At 30.3% G+C, this 18,936-nt stretch overlaps 2 protein-coding genes across 15 annotated transcripts in view; one reads left to right on the forward strand and one right to left on the reverse strand.

The window, feature by feature from the left end:
* LOC132723756 (coiled-coil domain-containing protein 78-like) overlaps positions 1-4,619 on the forward strand; it is a 30,322-nt gene extending 25,703 nt beyond the window's left edge. The window contains exons 16-20 of the mRNA XM_060708533.1: positions 590-786; positions 1,331-1,505; positions 2,429-2,466; positions 2,692-2,865; positions 3,315-4,619. Coding sequence (XP_060564516.1) covers positions 590-786; positions 1,331-1,505; positions 2,429-2,466; positions 2,692-2,865; positions 3,315-3,417 — 687 coding nt within the window. The 3' untranslated portion in view covers positions 3,418-4,619. The remainder of the gene's footprint in view (positions 1-589; positions 787-1,330; positions 1,506-2,428; positions 2,467-2,691; positions 2,866-3,314) is intronic.
* A 9,231-nt stretch (positions 4,620-13,850) lies between these two features.
* The window catches only part of LOC132723746 (KN motif and ankyrin repeat domain-containing protein 2-like), a 35,252-nt gene continuing 30,166 nt past the window's right edge, over positions 13,851-18,936 (reverse strand). For 9 of the 14 annotated variants that reach the window (XM_060708510.1, XM_060708512.1, XM_060708511.1 and 6 more), the window contains 3 exons: positions 18,542-18,742; positions 17,298-17,396; positions 13,851-14,015 (listed from right to left, as the gene is read on the reverse strand). In XM_060708510.1, coding sequence (XP_060564493.1) covers positions 13,866-14,015; positions 17,298-17,396; positions 18,542-18,742 — 450 coding nt within the window. In that variant the 3' untranslated portion in view covers positions 13,851-13,865. The other 5 variants (XM_060708517.1, XM_060708516.1, XM_060708515.1 and 2 more) reach the window with 5 other exon arrangements.

Genomic DNA, 18,936 nt, shown 5'->3' on the forward strand with positions numbered 1-18,936 from the left:
ATTCTCTAGTAGAATCTTATCTTCTTGATTGGTAAATCATCTTTGGGACCTAACTTTAACTGAAGTTGTTTTTTACTAAATAATTATGCTTAACAACTAACTGATTGAAAATGAACAAAGATCTCATGCAAAAAGCTTTGTCTTTTCTGCTAAATTAGGGACTTTCAGGAGTTTATGTCTTGAGTAAAGTAAATATTATCATTTATCCCTGCCATTCCGCTCTGTAACAACTGGTGATTAAAGTGATTTATTTAGAGATGTTGGTAGTCACTGATATACCGTGGTAAGTGCAGACTCAGGAACATTTGTTTGGGAAATACCCACTTATTGTATATCATGAAGCTGGAGATAAATTCAGACAACTAAAGGGGGAAAGTTTGTATGATATTCTGAGAAAAAACTGTCTCAAATATTCACACAGTCAGTTTGTGTTTTGTATTTGTATAATTTCAAACGCATTTCTCGGGAATATTTATACAGCTGTGTTTACATTTATCATGTTTTACTAGTCCTTTTGATGTACTTTTACTTGATGATTTTTATGTAATGACTAAAAAAGTTAAAAACACAACACTGTTTTATCATACAGGACTATATGGACAATGGTGGAGGCGTGCCCGATGCTAAACGTGAGAAGAAGATGAAGGTATATGTTGATAACATGTTGAAGGATATCACAATGTCACACAAAGATCGTGAGGACCAGCTCAGTCAAGCTGCACAACAATATCGGGAACAGAAGAGAAAGTTTGCTCATAAATATGAGGAACTACTTGTGGCTTACAGGTAGGAATTATACACAGTAAACGCTGTAATATATTTACTGACAAAAGATAAATTGTTTCTTTACAAATATACATATAGAGCCAAACAAGTCTTATATATATCATACTGTTACGTGATTCAGCTAAATTTTAAATTTTGATGGTTTAACTTTTTTATTACCAATAAACTGTTCCAAATATCAGTTCATGAAACATCCACTACATAAAGTCTTGGATTTAAATGTTAGTTTATCATTTAAAGTTAGTATTAAGAAGGATTGTGGCTTATTTGAACGTCTTTGAGTCTGCTTACTGGAACAAATCAGTACTGGTGTAATATGAAATACAGTTGTGACCCAAGTAGGGCTCGAATCCATGGTTCCTTTATTGAGTGACCCAATAGGGCTCAAATCCATGGTTCCTGGATTGAAATGACCCCAGAAGAGCTGGAATACATGGTTCCTGGATTAAGGTGAACCTAATAGGGCTCAAAGCCATGGTCTTTGGATTGAGACAGCTTAATACAATGTCAACACTACTCTTTAAATTGTTTATCATTATTGTAGAAACTTGAGGCTAACATGTGAACAGAGAGGAATGGATCCAGTAGATCTTGGCCCAGATGAAAACAAACTAAATATGTCTGACTCTGACATCACAACTAACCATCTGAAAGAAATTAATAGACTAAAGTCTGAGAGAGATGATCTGAGGGACCAACTTAACTCCATAAAAAATAAAGTAAATGAATACTATTTACATGTGCTTTGATTCTAGATAGTTAATGGTTATATAGAAATATTTTCTTTGAAAATTTATAGGAACTTAATTTAATCTTATTTCAATAGTCTTCTAATGTTATTCTTTGGTTAAACATTAAAGGAACTCCACTGAGGTTTTTTGACATGACAGGACCGGATATTTTTCCAAGATTTGTGAACCATTTGAAGTTGGTTCTGACCAATAACTTTTGTGCAAATTAACAGCTCATTCACTCACCCAGTTTTTCCAGTATATAGATTTTTATTGTGCAAATGGCCCAAAAATGAAAAGCATTGTAACACTTTTCACTCAAATTTGCTATGAATCCAGTTTTCAATTTAATTTTAGGTATCTTTCTTTTATAGATTTTTCCATTTTTAAGTGTTTCACTTAATCTTTGTAAAGATTTCAAATTTTATGTTTTAAGGCTTTTCGACCTCAGTTGACAACCTTTAATTTCTTCTGGAATATAATATTATAAATTAGTTTCTGTTTTTAATATGAATGCACAGAGCTCCAAAAATTCTTAAATGTATATATATACAGCTAGTAAGGAGTCCAATAAAGTAATACCCTGGCATTGTAAACACTGCAAGATTTAATCCATTACTGTATATTCAATTACTAGCTTTTTAATACTAAATCAGTGATTAGAAATAAAAGAAATCTTTGGTGAACTAACCTTGATAGTCGCCTTTTTATGAGGAAATATTTTTACTAGAATTATTTGTGGTATGGGAGACAACTCAGTCATGTTTACTGGTTAATACAATTTGAAGCACTTACCTTCAATCTATGTAAAACACCAAAATTATGATCATGAATACTGCCAATATGTTTCTATGTCAATAGAATGCTGAAGAAACTTTATATTTATATTTATTTTCATTTAATATTTTCAGTATGGATTCACAGATGACTATAAAGAACTGACATTAAGGTGAGTAGATTAAAAAAAAAAATGAATCATTCGCAATAACAAGATCTAAACATCAACTGCACGATTTTCATAAATGTATGGGGGAGGGGAATGTTATAAAATGAATTCTGAGTTGTTGTTTTTTTTAAAAACACAACACTAGTCTTTTTAAAGCAATATGGATCAAAGATTCAAAATAAATTTTATTTAATTTGTCATACTAATCAATGATTGTCTTTTTGTCAGACCTGGGGAAAAACCTCCAGAAACTTGGGCACAGTTACGGAAGAAGCTGAGAGAGTTCACATTAAACACTCAACGTCAGCTTGAAGATGAACGGACAAAATTACTGAGTGAAAACGAGGTGCTGAAGGAACAATTAAAGGAAAGCCAGGACTATATAGACAACCATCTAGGAAAGTAAGGACAAAATTACAACATGTTTTATTATTCAACTAATCACTCTGTCTGTGTGTGCTTCTATGAACCCTTATTTACTTCAGTCTGAATTTTTTAATTAAAGAACAGTTTTAGTAAAGAGGTGATAAAATATACCATTAGTTAACAGAAGATAGTTTTTTGTTGTTGTTGTTTTTTCTTCAACGAGCCTGTGCATAGAGGTGTCTTTAGAACTAAAGAAGTTAATTATAGCTGAAAATTTGCCAAATAATAGTATTAATTTAAAACTTGAATATTATTTTTCTGTCTGAGATCATATCTCTAAATCTCTGGCATATTATATACATGTTTAGTGTAATTTCATAATCTTACAAAGAAGAAGATTATGATATTTGATTTTGTATAAAATACATGTATTGGTAAATATGTATAAATGGAAATGTGTATACTATTTTAATATTCTCATATAGGTATAAAACAGAGATATTAAAGTTACGGAGAATGCTTGGATATGATGAAGATGGAGTACTTGTTACAGACAGAAGTGGGAAGTCAAGGTCAAGAAGACACTGAGGTCAAGGTCACAATAATACTGATGTCAGGCACACATTTTGACCTCTTGACTTGTGATTCAGAGAAAAAGAGATGGTGTTGAAACAATGTCTTCCAAATATATCTGCACTTACATAAAATATGCAATAAACATTGTATAAATATAATAGATCAGCTTTTTATAACATTGAACAATGACAATATTAGAAGATTCATTTAAATGATTATTCATATATAATGTACCTCATTTTATTTTATTGCATAGAAAAGTGTTCTTTGTCATAAATGTTTGATAGAAAACTGTATTGTTTATATATAATTGAGGGCACATTAATACATGTTATATCATATGATAGTCCCTTGCTATTACAGTGTCCCCACAAACACTGTTGGTAATCCAAATATATGTTAATTTGCATACCAAGCACAACCTGAAACATGGCAGATTGACCCACATGTTATTCTCACTGATCACGCCATGTTTACTCTAAAGTAAAAATGCAACAATAAGTACCAGTGAAATATATTAATGAAAGTGAGTATTTAATCTTATTACAATTTGCTGGAAAACAATTAGAACCACACAAGGACCACCCATTTGAATAACATGTATACAGAAATATTTTGTTCACATTGGTCTTTTTTTCTTCATACATTTATTTTTATTTTTGTATACATTTATTTTCTAGTTAAATTTCTTTTACCATGAGGCAGCACAACAGTTCACATAGATTAAATTATTTTCACCTCTTGCACTTAATAAATACATAAATGTAATTATATTGTCACAAAATTAACCCAACCTCATGATGTCATTTACATTGTACAGAGATACATGTAAACATTTATTTTTGTTTCTGATGTATTTTTCTAGGACTCTATTAAATATTTTATTTTAATGTAAAAGCTTGAGTTTTCATTTTATTATTCTATGAAATGTAAAATTAAAAAGTTTCTTGAAATGTAAAAACATTTAGTTGCCTCAAACCCAGACGTAATTAGTTTATTTAATACAGCATTGTTGTTGTGAGGTAGTTTGTCTGGATATATGTTGTTTTATTACAATTGTATTATTACAAAGATTGTAATTATTCCGTCCTCATTTAAACTCTGTGATACTGCATTCATCCATATGCTTTTAGTGCAATTATCTGTTTATATAAACATGCTTTATGTGCACCAGATTTACCTAGATCTGCCAAATAAATGTTCATAGATAATTACCTATAGTTGTTTTCTATCTCTGGTGTGTTATGACATCTTTGAAACATTGGTAAGTCTGTCTACAAGATTTCTAGTGCAAAGACCAGAAATCTGTATAAAACTCTTCTAATACTTTTATTTTTTAGAAAAACAGTGTTGAAAACTAACATTCATCAATTATGTGTAAAATATTGAGTGTTATGAAATGAATATAAACACAAAGAAAAAGTTAACAATTGATATATGATAGTAATAATTTGTAAAATTTTTACAGGAACTAAAGTTTGTCAATTGTATGAGGTGTTTAAAGCTGCATAACCATTAATCTGTTGAATTTCATAGGTGGACTTGTCTAGTTGCTGTTTTGGAACTGTCCATTATCAATTTTGGGAAGTTGACATGAAAATTAGAAGTTGGTCATTCAAACATATAAATCCAGTCTGTACAGATGTGCTGGCTGTCCTAACTTTATACTGGTTACTAAGGTTTATCAATGTCAGTTCCAGCTTGGAGAGGGTTAAGAAACTAATGATCAAATAAAAGTGCATCATTTTTGCTTGTTGATACAAATGTCAAATTTCCTCATGACCTTTAGGCGAATTGTTGAACTAGCTCTAGAATGTACTTAATGTTTTTGTACTTGAATTATTTGATATGGTTCAAAGTCTGGATAAATGCTTAGTAATATTACTTGGACTTTTGAAAAACCATATTTTTGCAATGGGAATTTTGACATTTGACATATCTTTCTCATTCAAATACATAAATTAATCATGATAACTCCATTGCATCCGTACTTTATATCATTTTGGTGGTGTTGATTTTTTCAAAGGATGATTCAACAAGTGGGTGTGTAGTTTTTGCCAGGTGTACATTACTTTTTGAATAATGTAGTTTATATATATGTAGAACTAGCTTACAATCCCTCCCAGCCATCATTGTCCAGTTTCTATTTAGTAACAAAATTAACACTGTTAAGTTTTACACGTTCATGTTCTTTAACAAGGATAGATTTGTTTCCAAATAGAAAAGGTTGTTCTTAATCACCTACAAAATAATCATATGAAAAGTTCTATGCGTTGCCAATATTTCAACAACTTTTATTGTTATGATTTGATTCATTGCTGATTAACATGTAACATACTAGTAACATAATGGTTTGGCCGTGGGTATTCAACAATGGATTTGATAACGACTTGTTGCTTTTTCAATTACTTTACTTCAAATCTGAAATGTTTCTTCCAGTCGTATTTACATACATGTCTAGATTTACTTCTGTGGCACTAAATTTCATTATATTTTATGGATTTGCTTTAAACATTTGTCATAATCTTTTCAAGATCCATAAATCTGATAGTCCTACATCTAAAGAATATAATCCCATTTGTCTTCTGACTGAAGAACAGTGCGATTTCTTTAAACCAAGTTATCCTTTATCCTTATGTTTATGAGAAAATCCACACCTCTTGACACTTACTTAATATACCCATTGCAACTTTTGTTAATGTTATAACCTAACAGTGTTTACTTGTGAATTAGAAAATGTGATTTCCATAAAAAGCTGGTGCACTTTTCTAACCTAATCGAAATGTGATCTACCTAAAGAACATTCACATTGCCCTTCTGGGAGTTACTGTTGTTCAAACTATGCTACTAATATGCTCTATATTATAGAGTCTACATTATAGAGATGAAGGCCTATATGAAGTTTAATTTCATGTGAATTGTGTACAAATTTTTCATTAATAATGAACAATGATGCTTTATTTCGTAGTCACAAATTCATTTGTGTATAAATTGACAGCAAGAGCACCTCATTATTAATTACCGATACCACCATGACTCTGTGTGTCTACAGACACTAGAACACAACAAAAATTATGACACTATGAAACTTTTTACTTTCTATTGCAAGGGCTTGGCACCCATGAATGAACTTCTCAAAAGAAATATGATAATTTAATATTCAGAATTCTAAATAATCTTGAATTTGTTACATGTTCTTTTTTAACCATTGTTAAATTTTTATTTATTTATCATGTGGCAACTTTCCAGCATGTTTTTCATGCATTATTGTAGGCGTAAACCTGCATTTAAGTAGAACAAATGACCTCCAGCAAATTTTCTACATGTGTTTCCTCTGACAGTAGTATTCATCTTTCCAAGAATTCCATTGACTGTGATAACCTTAAAGGGACTCCACTGAGGTTTTCGACATTACAAATATGAAAATAATTCTAAGAATAATGTTCAATTTGATGTAGATCAAGACCAATAACTTGCGTGCAAATTTCAGATCAATCACTCCCTTTGTTTTTCCAGAATTATTATTGAAAACACCAAAAAATTGAAAAGAAGTGCTACACTTTTCACTTCAATCGGGCGAACAGTAGCACAAATTTCAACTATCAATATATTTCAGAGTATATTTCTTAATTATCTTTTGCATACCTTTTTGTTGCTGATCTTTGTAAGAAATTTAAATTTTGTCTTTTTAGGCTTTTGAACCTCAGTGGAGTTCCTTTAAGAAACTAGTCAAATTAAGGCACCATCTTCAGTTACTAAGTATGTGCAAAGACTACATTTTAAACATGACAAATTCTTGTTTTCAGTTTACATAACATAACATAATTTTAGTTGAAGAACATGACAAACTCTGTTTTTGGTTCACATTGTTTATTGTAACAATACATAATCATAAAATAATCAGACATGTCAGCAACATTGAATACAGTGGTGTGAGATAATGACAAACTAGACCTGACATTCATGCTGCAAAATCAAGTGTGAGCTTAGCTTACATTACTCTAATAGTAATGACTTTAATCTAACACATCTTTCTTTTAATTCTGCAGGTCAATTATTCTTCCGTTCATTTTAGTTGAAAAACACATTCAAATATCATTTTTGAATTTTATTTGCTTTGTCTATAACATCATTTCTTACACTAAAAGCAAATCACAAATCTTCAAAATTTGACATGCCCATTTGATAACATTTCTTTAAGATAAGACATTAATATATCACCCTTTGAAGACACTGCTTCATTTCAAAGTCAAATGTGTAAAGTTTGACAACCTTTTGCCTATTATGAGACAACACTGCATAAAAATAAAAAAAGGCACTGGGATCCTGTAAACTATGTTTATCACAACTCTTGTCTTTGATATTTCACTAACCTTTTTATATGTTCCAAACAGATGTGAACTTTTAGTCAAAAGCAGATTATTCATGGATACCAGCTAGTAATTTAATATTGACTTGACCTATAATTGGTAATGATGGGCTTACAACCAAATATACCCATATAAGTAAGCATAAGTCTATATTTATACCATAAAACTTTTAAACATACCAATATGATATAGTAAAGCAATATACTGACATGAAATGGTGCCGGCTATATATGTATATATAGTAGTTTTTTTTCTTCTTAAAATTTTACCCATACTTTTCATACCAACAGAAATGTGTCAAAATTTGATTTTTTTTTTCTGTATTTTTTTTACAAGAATAACTGATTTAACAAAAAGAACAAATTGGTTTCAATTCTTTTCCCCAAAAAACTTACTAAAATAACAATCATAAATTGAACAATAACAGAAAAATGGAATTATTTAGCCAGCTTATAAAATGTTCTGACTATAAACATAACAATGTAACCCTTACTTCCAGGTAGGGTTACTGATATTTTGTAAAATAAACTAGTAAAATATGACATGGATATATGTTGCTAAGTAATGTGATATAAAATGTATATACATATGTTAAAAAGAATGATACAAAGTATATATATGCATAAACTAAAAATAACAACATAATCAGCACCTTGAAAAATGGCCAGGCATATCATATATAATGACTGACTTGTTTTATTAGAATTATGATCGGTTAATTTTACCTATCTGGGTTTCATTTTCCCATTTAAATATCACAACGACATGTGATGGGGTTTTACCATTTACATCTGTGATGAATTGTGCTATTTACTCAAAAATTTTAGCTAAAAAGTAATGTAGGCCAAAAATAGCCGATGTGCAACACTATTGAACTGGTACATAAAACCAGAAAAAAAATGATAAAAAGAAATGTGAATTAATTCTAAGCATTCAACTAATAGTTGGCCTAAATCTTATGTTCTCTTATAACCCCAAAGTTATCTAATTTAACCTAATCTATAACTACAACTGAAAAGATTTCTTTTTTTTCTATGTTACATGGCTATACACATTTCAAACAAAATCAGCAGTACATGTACAATTTTTGCATTTTTATATAAAACACACTTTTATTATATGTATATACAATAAAATAAATAGCAAATAAATAATATCTTTTGGTAAATTTGTGCAAAAATTAGCTTCTCACAGTATTGATTATGAAGACTTAGCCATTGAAAAGACCAAAAGTAAAATTAAACTTCCATAGATTAGAAACAGCAAATATATATTTATATACAATTTCTGGATGGCAAGTCTAACATTGAAAATTGTAGACAATTTAATTTTGAAGAATTTTTCTTGCTCATTCAAAGTTTAGAATTAAGATAGAATCAGTTGGCAACATTTCTTGTAACTGTGGCAACAAAACTCTATATGTGAACACATAACTCATTATCAAATAATAACTATCATTAGCTATAAAATAATGTATTATTTAAAAAAAAATATAAGCAATATAAAGGTATACTATACTATACTACATTTGGTTTACAAGCATTCTATTTACCTTTTTTAAACCCTTACAATGCTAAATATTTTAAATGGACTTGTCCAGCTTTCATTTTTGGAACTGTCCATTATCAATTTTAGGTATATCAAGGTGAAAATTACAAGTTAGTCTGCCAACATTATCAAACCTGGCCAGACTGCATGGAAGTGCAGGTTGGCTAAGCTCTATCCTGGTGGCACTTTTGATTCCAACAGGTACTCTGATATACAGGTGTCTCTACAAATAATACAATCTATTTGCATTAAAAACAGTTAGTACAACCTAACAAAAGATTAAACTAAATTTTGTAACACACTTTAGTTTCAGCATATAATAAAATAAAAAGTAAATAAGAATTAAAAATAATCAAAAATACATGCAAAGATTTAGTTTGCAAATCAATTACCTGAAGAAACAAAGCTCACACATTTGGCAAGATAGAAAAAAAAACTTATGTGTATGGTGCTGAAGAAATGGTTTCAAAACATACATAAAACAGTGTTAAAAGTAAGGTAAGTTTAACATAAATTTTCACACTGTTCAATAACTTGTTTCATTGACTTATATAAAAAAACACTTCTTAAGTCAACAATAAAAGTTCTTGCATCTTAATTTTAAAAGAAAAGAAAAAAAAATAAAATCTAATTTTTCAACAAATAAATTTAACCATGGAATTGTAATTACTTGTGGAATGTATCAATTTCATCTTTCTGTGTTTTTATTATTTTTTTATTATTTATAAGGCACACAAAAAGCTGTATAAATTTTCTAAAAAAATACATATTTTATAAAGTGCTTGTGATTTGTTATAAAACTGTAACAAGCTGACAATTTTACAAAACAAGGCCTATAGTAAAAGTTCATAATACAAAGTTAAAATAACACTTATTAAAACAGTGCTGTAAAATTTCTATGTATGATGCAAAAATTGAATGATGGGAGATTGTTATTTCTATCATTTTTCTTCTTTTTTTTATTTAATAAAAATACCAGCAGAATACAGAAGCTATATTTGTGACAACACTATAGCATTGTATATGATGCACATTTTGTGACAACAATGTATATGATGTACTAGTAATATTATGTACTTAACCTTTTGCAATATTTTTTTTCTGCTTACATTATGGTTTACACCAGTTAAAAATATTAAGATTGTTTCAATTACCAATACATCATAATAAAACTCTATGTATCAAAATTGTCAAACAATAAGCATCATCTTCATTGTTTGTGTTCATATAAGTTGATTACTATTGTATATCTAAGAGAACCTTTACAGACAAACTTTATTCACACAAATTCTTAACATCAGTTATAAGATAAGGTTGAATTTCAAGTTCCAGATTTTGTTTCCCCCAATTGTCCCATTATGCATTGTTGTTACCAATGGACAGGATACTTTTAGTGTGTAATCTCTATCAGATATCGAAAATGTTCTGTTTAGTTTAACATATTAAGGGGGATACATGTTTCATGTGCCGGATGAAATAAAAAGAAATTTTGTTTTATTGAAAGTATGTGATGACTAATATAATTAAGTACAAGAATTTATATAACTGAGTTGGATGAATATTTATTGTGTATATACTGAATTATATGAACTTTTGACTTTTTGTCTTGAATGTCATCTAAACACACCCCTGTCACTAAAACATGCTAGCAACTTGTACATGGCAAGAAGCCTCATGCTAAGAGATGATGATTTAATGTTTGACATGCTTCATGACAAAGAAATAGAGATCAAGACAGTTCACAAGAAAATACATTAAGAAAATTACAGAATAACTTTTCCCGTTAAGATGAGAAAAAAAGGCCAATAACTAACACACTAAAAGAGTTCTGAGAAACATAGGATTTTAGATAGATACAGAATGATAATGAGCATCTGTTGGCAAAGGAATGATAAAATGAATGCAAAGAAAGGGCCATTATGTATTTTTCAAAGAGTAAGCTAAAATATGAATTCATTTTATGACCGAATATATCAGTTATATCCTGAAAATAAATCTTCTAGCTAGAATATATAGAATCTACTTCAAGGATGAAACAAGTAAGGTAAGTGATACAGAACTTAATGCAACAGAGAAATGAAAACAGGTAGTTATATTAGGCAAGAATTATTCTGAACTTTTTCCAAGAAAAACTATCTTCTAGCATGGTGAATTTATAAAAGTGTAAAGAAAATAATGAAAACAAGAGGGCCATGATGGCCCTGAGGTGGCTCACCTGTATATAGTTACCCTGAGCAAGGCCAGTTTAAACTCAAGGGCTTTTATTTGAACAAACTTGGAAGACACCAATTAGAAGATGTTTCATGATGTTAAGTTTTTACTATACATATATAATGAAAAACAATGACCTCCCCCACCCCTGGCAGGGCTAATTTTAACCAAAGGGCTTTTATTTGAACAAACTTGGTAGACACCTATAAGAAGATGTTTTCATGCTTAACATCTAAGGCTCTAATTCATTGGGTTTTTCAAAAGAAGATTTTTTTAAGTTTTTACTATAACAAAATAGTTAAAAACAATGACAACCCTGGGGCGGGGCCAGTTTTGACCCCAGGGCTTTTATTTGAACAAACTTTGTAAAGACACTTAGTAGAAGATGTTTCATGCTTAATATCTAAAAAGTAGCAATTTTTGGGTTTTTTCAAAGAAGATTTTTAAGTTTTTGCTATACACATATAAGGAAAATCAATGACCCCCGGGGCGGGGCCAATTTTGACCCTAGGGCTTTTATTTGAACAAACTTTGTAGACACTCACTAGAAGATGTTTCATGCTTAATATCTAAACTCTAGCTATTTTGGTTTTTTCAAAGAAGATTTTTTAAGTTTTTGCTATACACATATAAGGAAAATCAATGACCCCCAGGGCGGGGCCAATTTTGACCCCAGGGCTTTTATTTGAAAAAACTTGGTAGACACCCATTAGAACATGTTTCATGCTAAATATCTAAGCTCTAGCTCTTTGAGTTCTTTTAAAGAAGATTTTTTAAAGTTTTTACTATATGCATATAGGGAAAATCAATGACCCCCTGGGGCGAGGCCAATTTTGACCCCAGGGCTTTTATTTGAACAAACTTGGTAGACATTCATGAGAAGATGTTTCATGCTGAATATCTTAGCTCTAGCTCTTTGGGTTCTTTAAAAGAAGATTTTTAAAGTTTTTTACTATATGCATATAGGGAAAATCAATGACCCCCTGGTGACCACCAAAGGAACATTCCTGTGAAGTTTGGATGAAATTGGCTTGATGGTTTATGAGGAGATGTCATTTAAAGTAAAAGTTTACGGACGGACGCCGGACGGACGACGGACGAAAAGCGATCACAAAAGCTCACCCTGTCACTTTGTGACAGGTGAGCTAAAAAGGTTACAGACAATGCCAGTTGGTGGGGAAGTACCTGGCAGAGAGGATGATTAAAGAGTTATAACTAATACAGTACCTGGCTAAAGGAGAGGATGATTCAAGAGTTATAACTAATATAGTACCTGACAGAGAGGATGTTTAAAGAGTTATAACTAATATAGACCTGGCTTATGGAAAGGATGGTTCAAGAGTTTAAACTAATATAGTGCCTGGCTAAAGGAGAGGATGATTAAAGAGTTATAACTTATATAGTACCTGGCTAAAGGAGAGGATGATTCAAGAGTTATAACTACATGTAATATAGTACCTGGCTAAAGGAGAGTATGTTTAAAGAGTTATAACTAATATAGTACCTGGCTATAGGAGAGGATGATTAAAGAGTTATAACTAATGAAGTTCCTCGCAGAAAGGATGATTAGAGTTATAACTAATATAGAACCTGACAGAGAGGATGATTAAAGAGTTATAACTAATACAGTTCCTGGCCAAAGGAGAGGATGATTAAAGTGTTATAACTAATATAGTACCTGGCTAAAAGAGAGCATGGTTAAAGAGTTATAACTAATATAGTACCTGGCTGAGAATGTAATTAAAGAGTTATAACTAATGTAGTACCTGGCTTAAAGTGAGGATGATTAAAGAGTTATAACTAATATAGTACCTGGCAGAGAGGATGATTAAATAAGTATAACTAATATAGTACCTGGCAGAGAGGATGATTAAAGAGTTATAACTAATACAGTACCTGGCAGAGAGGATAATTAAAGAGTTTAACTAATACAGAACCTGGCTGAAGGAGAGGATGATTAAAGAGTTATAACTAATATAGTACCTGGCAAAGAGGATGATTAAAGAGTTATAACTAATATAGTACCTGGCAAGGAGAGGATGATTAAAGAGTTATAACTAATATAGTACCTGGCTAAAGGAGAGGATGATCCAAGAGTTATAACTAATATAGAACCTGGCTAAAGGAGAGAATGATCCAAGAGTTATAACTAATATAGTACCTGGCTAAAGGAGAGAATGATCCAAGAGTTATAACTAATATAGTACCTGGCTAAATGAGAGGATGATTAAAGAGTTATAACTAATATAGTATCTGGCCAAAGGAGAGGAATTGATTTAAGTGTTATAACTAATATAGACCCAGGCAGAGAGAATGATTAAAGAGTTATAACTAACATAGTACCTGGCAAAAAGAGAGAATGACCAAAGTGTTGTTACTAATATAGTTCCTGGCAGAGAAGATGATTAAAGAGTTATAACTAATATAGTACCTGGCTAAAGGAGAGGATCCTGAAGTCTTCCTTGATTTCCGGCCTGGGGCCTGTAGCATATACAATACAGTGTTACAACATGGAAACATGCATAACAGACACATTGCATTAAAATTTCACTATGTTAATTAAAATAAAATATACTACTGAAGCAAATTAATTCATATTTATATCTTTTCTGTTACTGTGATAATGTTGGTATTTTATAATAATTGTGATATACTAAGAGATACTTTTATAAATCGTGCAAGTTTGATTTCAGACTTCCTCTCGCCAATAATAAAGGGTAAAACTTCTATTTTACTACAATCTATCAAATAGGTGAAAAAGCAAGGAGATGTACAGCTATTATGCATGGGAAAATATCAATAAATATTTAATTTCTGTTCAAAGTTTGTGAGAAAAAAAGTATTAATCACTTCTGAAATTTGACTAATAAAAATGAATTTACATGTATATTGTAATAGTAAATATTATAAAGTGTCAAAAAAACATCAACAGGCAAATCATAACACTGAATGTGTAGAAAATTCAAAACAAACAAAACAAAACTGTGCAACAAATCAACATAAAAAATACACATTGTTTTTGATGCTTAGACATAAAATTAAATGCAACAGATTAAATAAGGCTTCCAGTATCTGAATAAACAGGATATAATAATTATGGTGTGCCATTGGTGTGTCACTGTTGGTCCGAATATATATATATTTCACTGGTTGGGAATTAGGGGCTGTTTATACACAAGATAATACTTCACACTATTCCTCTTAAAAGTAAAACGCAAATAATTTTGTTGCCAGTTTTAGTTTTCCCAAAGTTTATTTAAGTATTTCGATATAGCCAAAATGCAAAGCAACATAAATGGTAACAATCAACACAAGTCATTTAAGAATTAACCATTGACAACAGAAATGAGACATTCAATGCTTATTATTAGGAGTAAAAAGCCAGTAACCCATAAGCACTGTTTTTGACTAAAGTCACATTTGTACTGTAACAGTCACATTCTGTTATGCTGTTCAGAAGCTGTTCAATATTACATGCAAGAGGCTACTGTTGAAAGCATTGGACATTGTAAGCTAGCTGGGTCAAGGCTTCCTTGTATGAAAGAATTCACTAAGTCATTGACATTCCAACCAAAATAAGCATTTCCTGTACAGTCAAAAAGCCCAACAAAACCTTAAATGACAACATAATGTAAATCTTACAACAACTTATCAGAGACTATTTCCCGCAGAAGACAGAGTCGTACCATGAACATATAAAAAAGACATTACTAATAAACATTAATCAGACTTATTCTTATACATGAAAACAGTAATGTTTCCTTTATTATTATAATAAGCTTGTTTTATCATAGAGTAAAAAATTTTCATCACATTTTTTTTTTTCACATATGCAGTGGCCTTAAATATGTCCAAGAATTAGACTTCCGAAGCATAAACACAAAAAAACAGCAGCATCATTCCTAAAACAAACATTTTGGCAATTTAGACAGGAAAAAAAATAAGAAGAAAATAGTGTGAAATATGATTTGCGGGTCTGACTCTAGCCAATGCAGGGTGCTGCAACCAAGTTTGCATCACAATTAAATACCACCAACCCCTTTCATATCCTTTGTTTTACTTTAAAACGATGTTTTCGCAGTCTATGCTGAAAGTTTTAAAGAGTATAAGTCTGTTATAATTCAGTCATGTAAGAACATAAGCTATACCATAAGATATAGTATAGATGTTCAAATTCTTGAATAAACTTTGATATATATATATTACAAACTGTACATATGTTTGATTATGATAAATACACAGAGAACAATGCAGTAATTACAGAGTATTTACATGTAGATTAATGTAATTAAAGTTATTATTTCAACTAAAATAGTAATTATCCATTAATTTTCTGGTAGTTATTCAGTAATTTGTTAAAAGCATTAAATAGACTGCCAGAAATAATAACAAAGGGGTTTTTAAATGTTATTTCATAAAAAAACGAAAATATTATCACTTAATTATACAACATGCTCCAAATATAACAAAACATGAGAAATATTTTGAAATATCCTGATTCTGTCTTTTCAGTATGGGTATATGAAGAAGAAAAAAACTTATTTCCAGAAGATAAATGAGAAAATTTCATAGAAATTTCATAGAGACTTGTCTCATTCGATAATGTAAGGAATTGTTTTCAAATCATTTGCTACCTATTTCATCAGATTAAAGCAACAATAATACTATTGTGTTGTTCCCACTCTTCTATTTCATTATTTTTGACAATATCTGTACTTTCATCAGTAAACACTACTCTTATCATTATCATGAGGTTTTTAAACATCAAGCAAACAAAACCATAGTTATAAAATATAATTTGGCACAAAGTTATACTGCAAAACAAAGACTTTGTGTTTACATTCGTTTTTTTAACCAGCTTTTACAAGGAAATCAATGGGAACATATTTTTTGTGTAGAGTATTATTCCATATATATTTTGTTGTTTTGGTTTTTTTTCCAAATTTTTACTATCCATTTTAAAACTGCACTGTACATAATGCTGTATGACTCATAAAAAAACCCAATAGAATCACACCTTATGCAATAAAATATGTCATCAAGAATCTAGCAATAGATCTAGCATCATCTTGTATAATACATGCATGTTTTATATTTGACATATTAAATCCCCCTAGAGATAAACACTGAATATACATTATATGTTACATGTAGCAAATTAACTATCAGGCATATAGTTGTATAAGATTTCATATCTTATAATAAAGATGAAAATATAAATCATATCTTAACCTGTCTGGTTCAAAACATTGTAGAATGCTGTAAAGACATCTTAAATTTATAGTAATTTATATAAACCACTTAAAACCAGCATGCCTTAAAGTATGTAATTTCACTCCAGTATTATTCAAGTTGTATAGGCACTTAACGCATTACAAAATAAATCATTAATTTCATAACCATTTAATGTAACAATATCTAGATTTATACTGAAACTGAAAAAGACTCATTTGTTCTCATGTGATTAAAATAAGACCTTAAAAATTTATGAATATTTGTGGCCATGTGAAAGGATGTTGCTAAGTTTCATTTTTTAACTCTAATCTTCGATTAAAATCATAAGCACTTAATAAAAAACTCTTTCCATAACTTAAATAAATTACTTTCCATTTTACAAAACTCTATTTATATGTGCATCTATAAAAATATATAGGGTTTTTATATCTAATGTTTATGTTGGACCTACTCTAGGTGCAAATTGTATCATAATCAGAGTTATTACTAAGTGTCCAAACAAATCCATGTGATATGATTTTAACTTACAGGTGAATGTCCAGGACCGAAGTTAACATGGGCATAAAGTAGAACACCAGCGTCCTTGTGTCCTGCGTCCATGGCGATAGAGAGGGCCGTACTGTTATCCTACATCATACAACAGTATACATGCTACATAACAACATCAATATAACAACATAGCACATGTATATATAGTATCAACTATCATGTGAATGACTTGTTAAATCACTATACTAAATAACCAAATAGGACATTTTTTTTTTCCGTTGGGTTTTATGTGGCACGGTTAAGGTCATACAGCGACTTGCCAGCTTTACTGGTGAAGGAAGACCTCAGGTGCCCCTCAGTGCACTATTTCACGCCCTACTGGGCACCTCAGTATAACCATCAAGATTTCATAATTCTAGCTTGGTAGTTTGAAAGTATGAAAGAATCTAAAATATTGGCAGAATTCAAACCCACAGCAGTGAGGGGCTAGCTTTTTGAAATCAACAACCTTAACCCCAAATAGGACATAATTCCTTTAATTGTCTCAACAGAAAAAAATTTGTGAGAAGATAAATTTGAACCTAAAATATCTGTTTATTTCAAAATTTTATTTCATAAACATCCTATGAATCAATTCATTTAGGAAGAAGATAATTACATCTTGTATTTCACATTAAAAGGTCATTCACATTATTGCTGACAATATATATACATGTATATACTATGTAGATATCAAAATAAACCATCTATTAAATTATAATAGTCTAAAAAGGAAACAAAATCAGGCATTACAAAGGTTTCAGACAACATGTGAGAAAATGATAATACATTCATGTATATATTAAAGAGATGTTTGACAAAAAAAGTCTACAAATTAAACAAAACTAGATGTAAAAAAATCAAATGATAAAATAAAATGAAGACAAAATGCCAAGATGCAGATATTCTATCGAGTAGATTTACTGAAAGGACAATCCTCTATATTGTAAACTCCTGACCCTCATAAATCTTACAAAATGTGACTGGGACTCTTTTTTTATGCACAATGTAATATCAAAACATTGGTTTCAAATTTTTATCAAACCAATTTAAATCTTACTGAAGAAATAATCTTCAAATTAAGAGGTCATTGCATGCAAAAACAAGATGTAGAACAATGGCTTTACCTATTTGAAAATCTATAACTATTTGTCATATTTAGATTGTCCAATCAGGTTTTAATTTTACCATAGATTTGATTTCAAAATCACATGCATACATGAGAAACATCTAGGTAGACTTACATTATCAGCAATAGTAGCATCACAACCTGGTGTGTTAAGGAGCATTTTGACTATTTCAGTATGACCATGCTCGGCCGCGCACATTAAGGCCGTTGACCCTTCATCATCCTGGATGTTAGTATCAGCTCCGGTATCCAGTAACATCTTCACCATCTCTGTACGACCCTGTCTTACAGCAAACATCAGAGCTGTCTGTCCATCCTAGTGAATCAAGGGAGAAACAAAAACTTAATTTCATACATAGTAAATAATTGAAATTGGCTAAGTAAACAAGAATCTTTTTTTTTACTTACTTTTGAACAATGTAAGAATAATTTACCAACATGCATTATATAAAGTATTTCAAAAACAAAAATTTTTGTTTCAGACTAGTATCCAAACACTGTTTGTTTGTT

Source organism: Ruditapes philippinarum, unplaced genomic scaffold, assembly GCF_026571515.1.
Source record: "Ruditapes philippinarum isolate M1 unplaced genomic scaffold, ASM2657151v2 ctg1121_1_1_1_1, whole genome shotgun sequence".
Taxonomy (NCBI): Eukaryota; Metazoa; Mollusca; class Bivalvia; order Venerida; family Veneridae; genus Ruditapes; species Ruditapes philippinarum.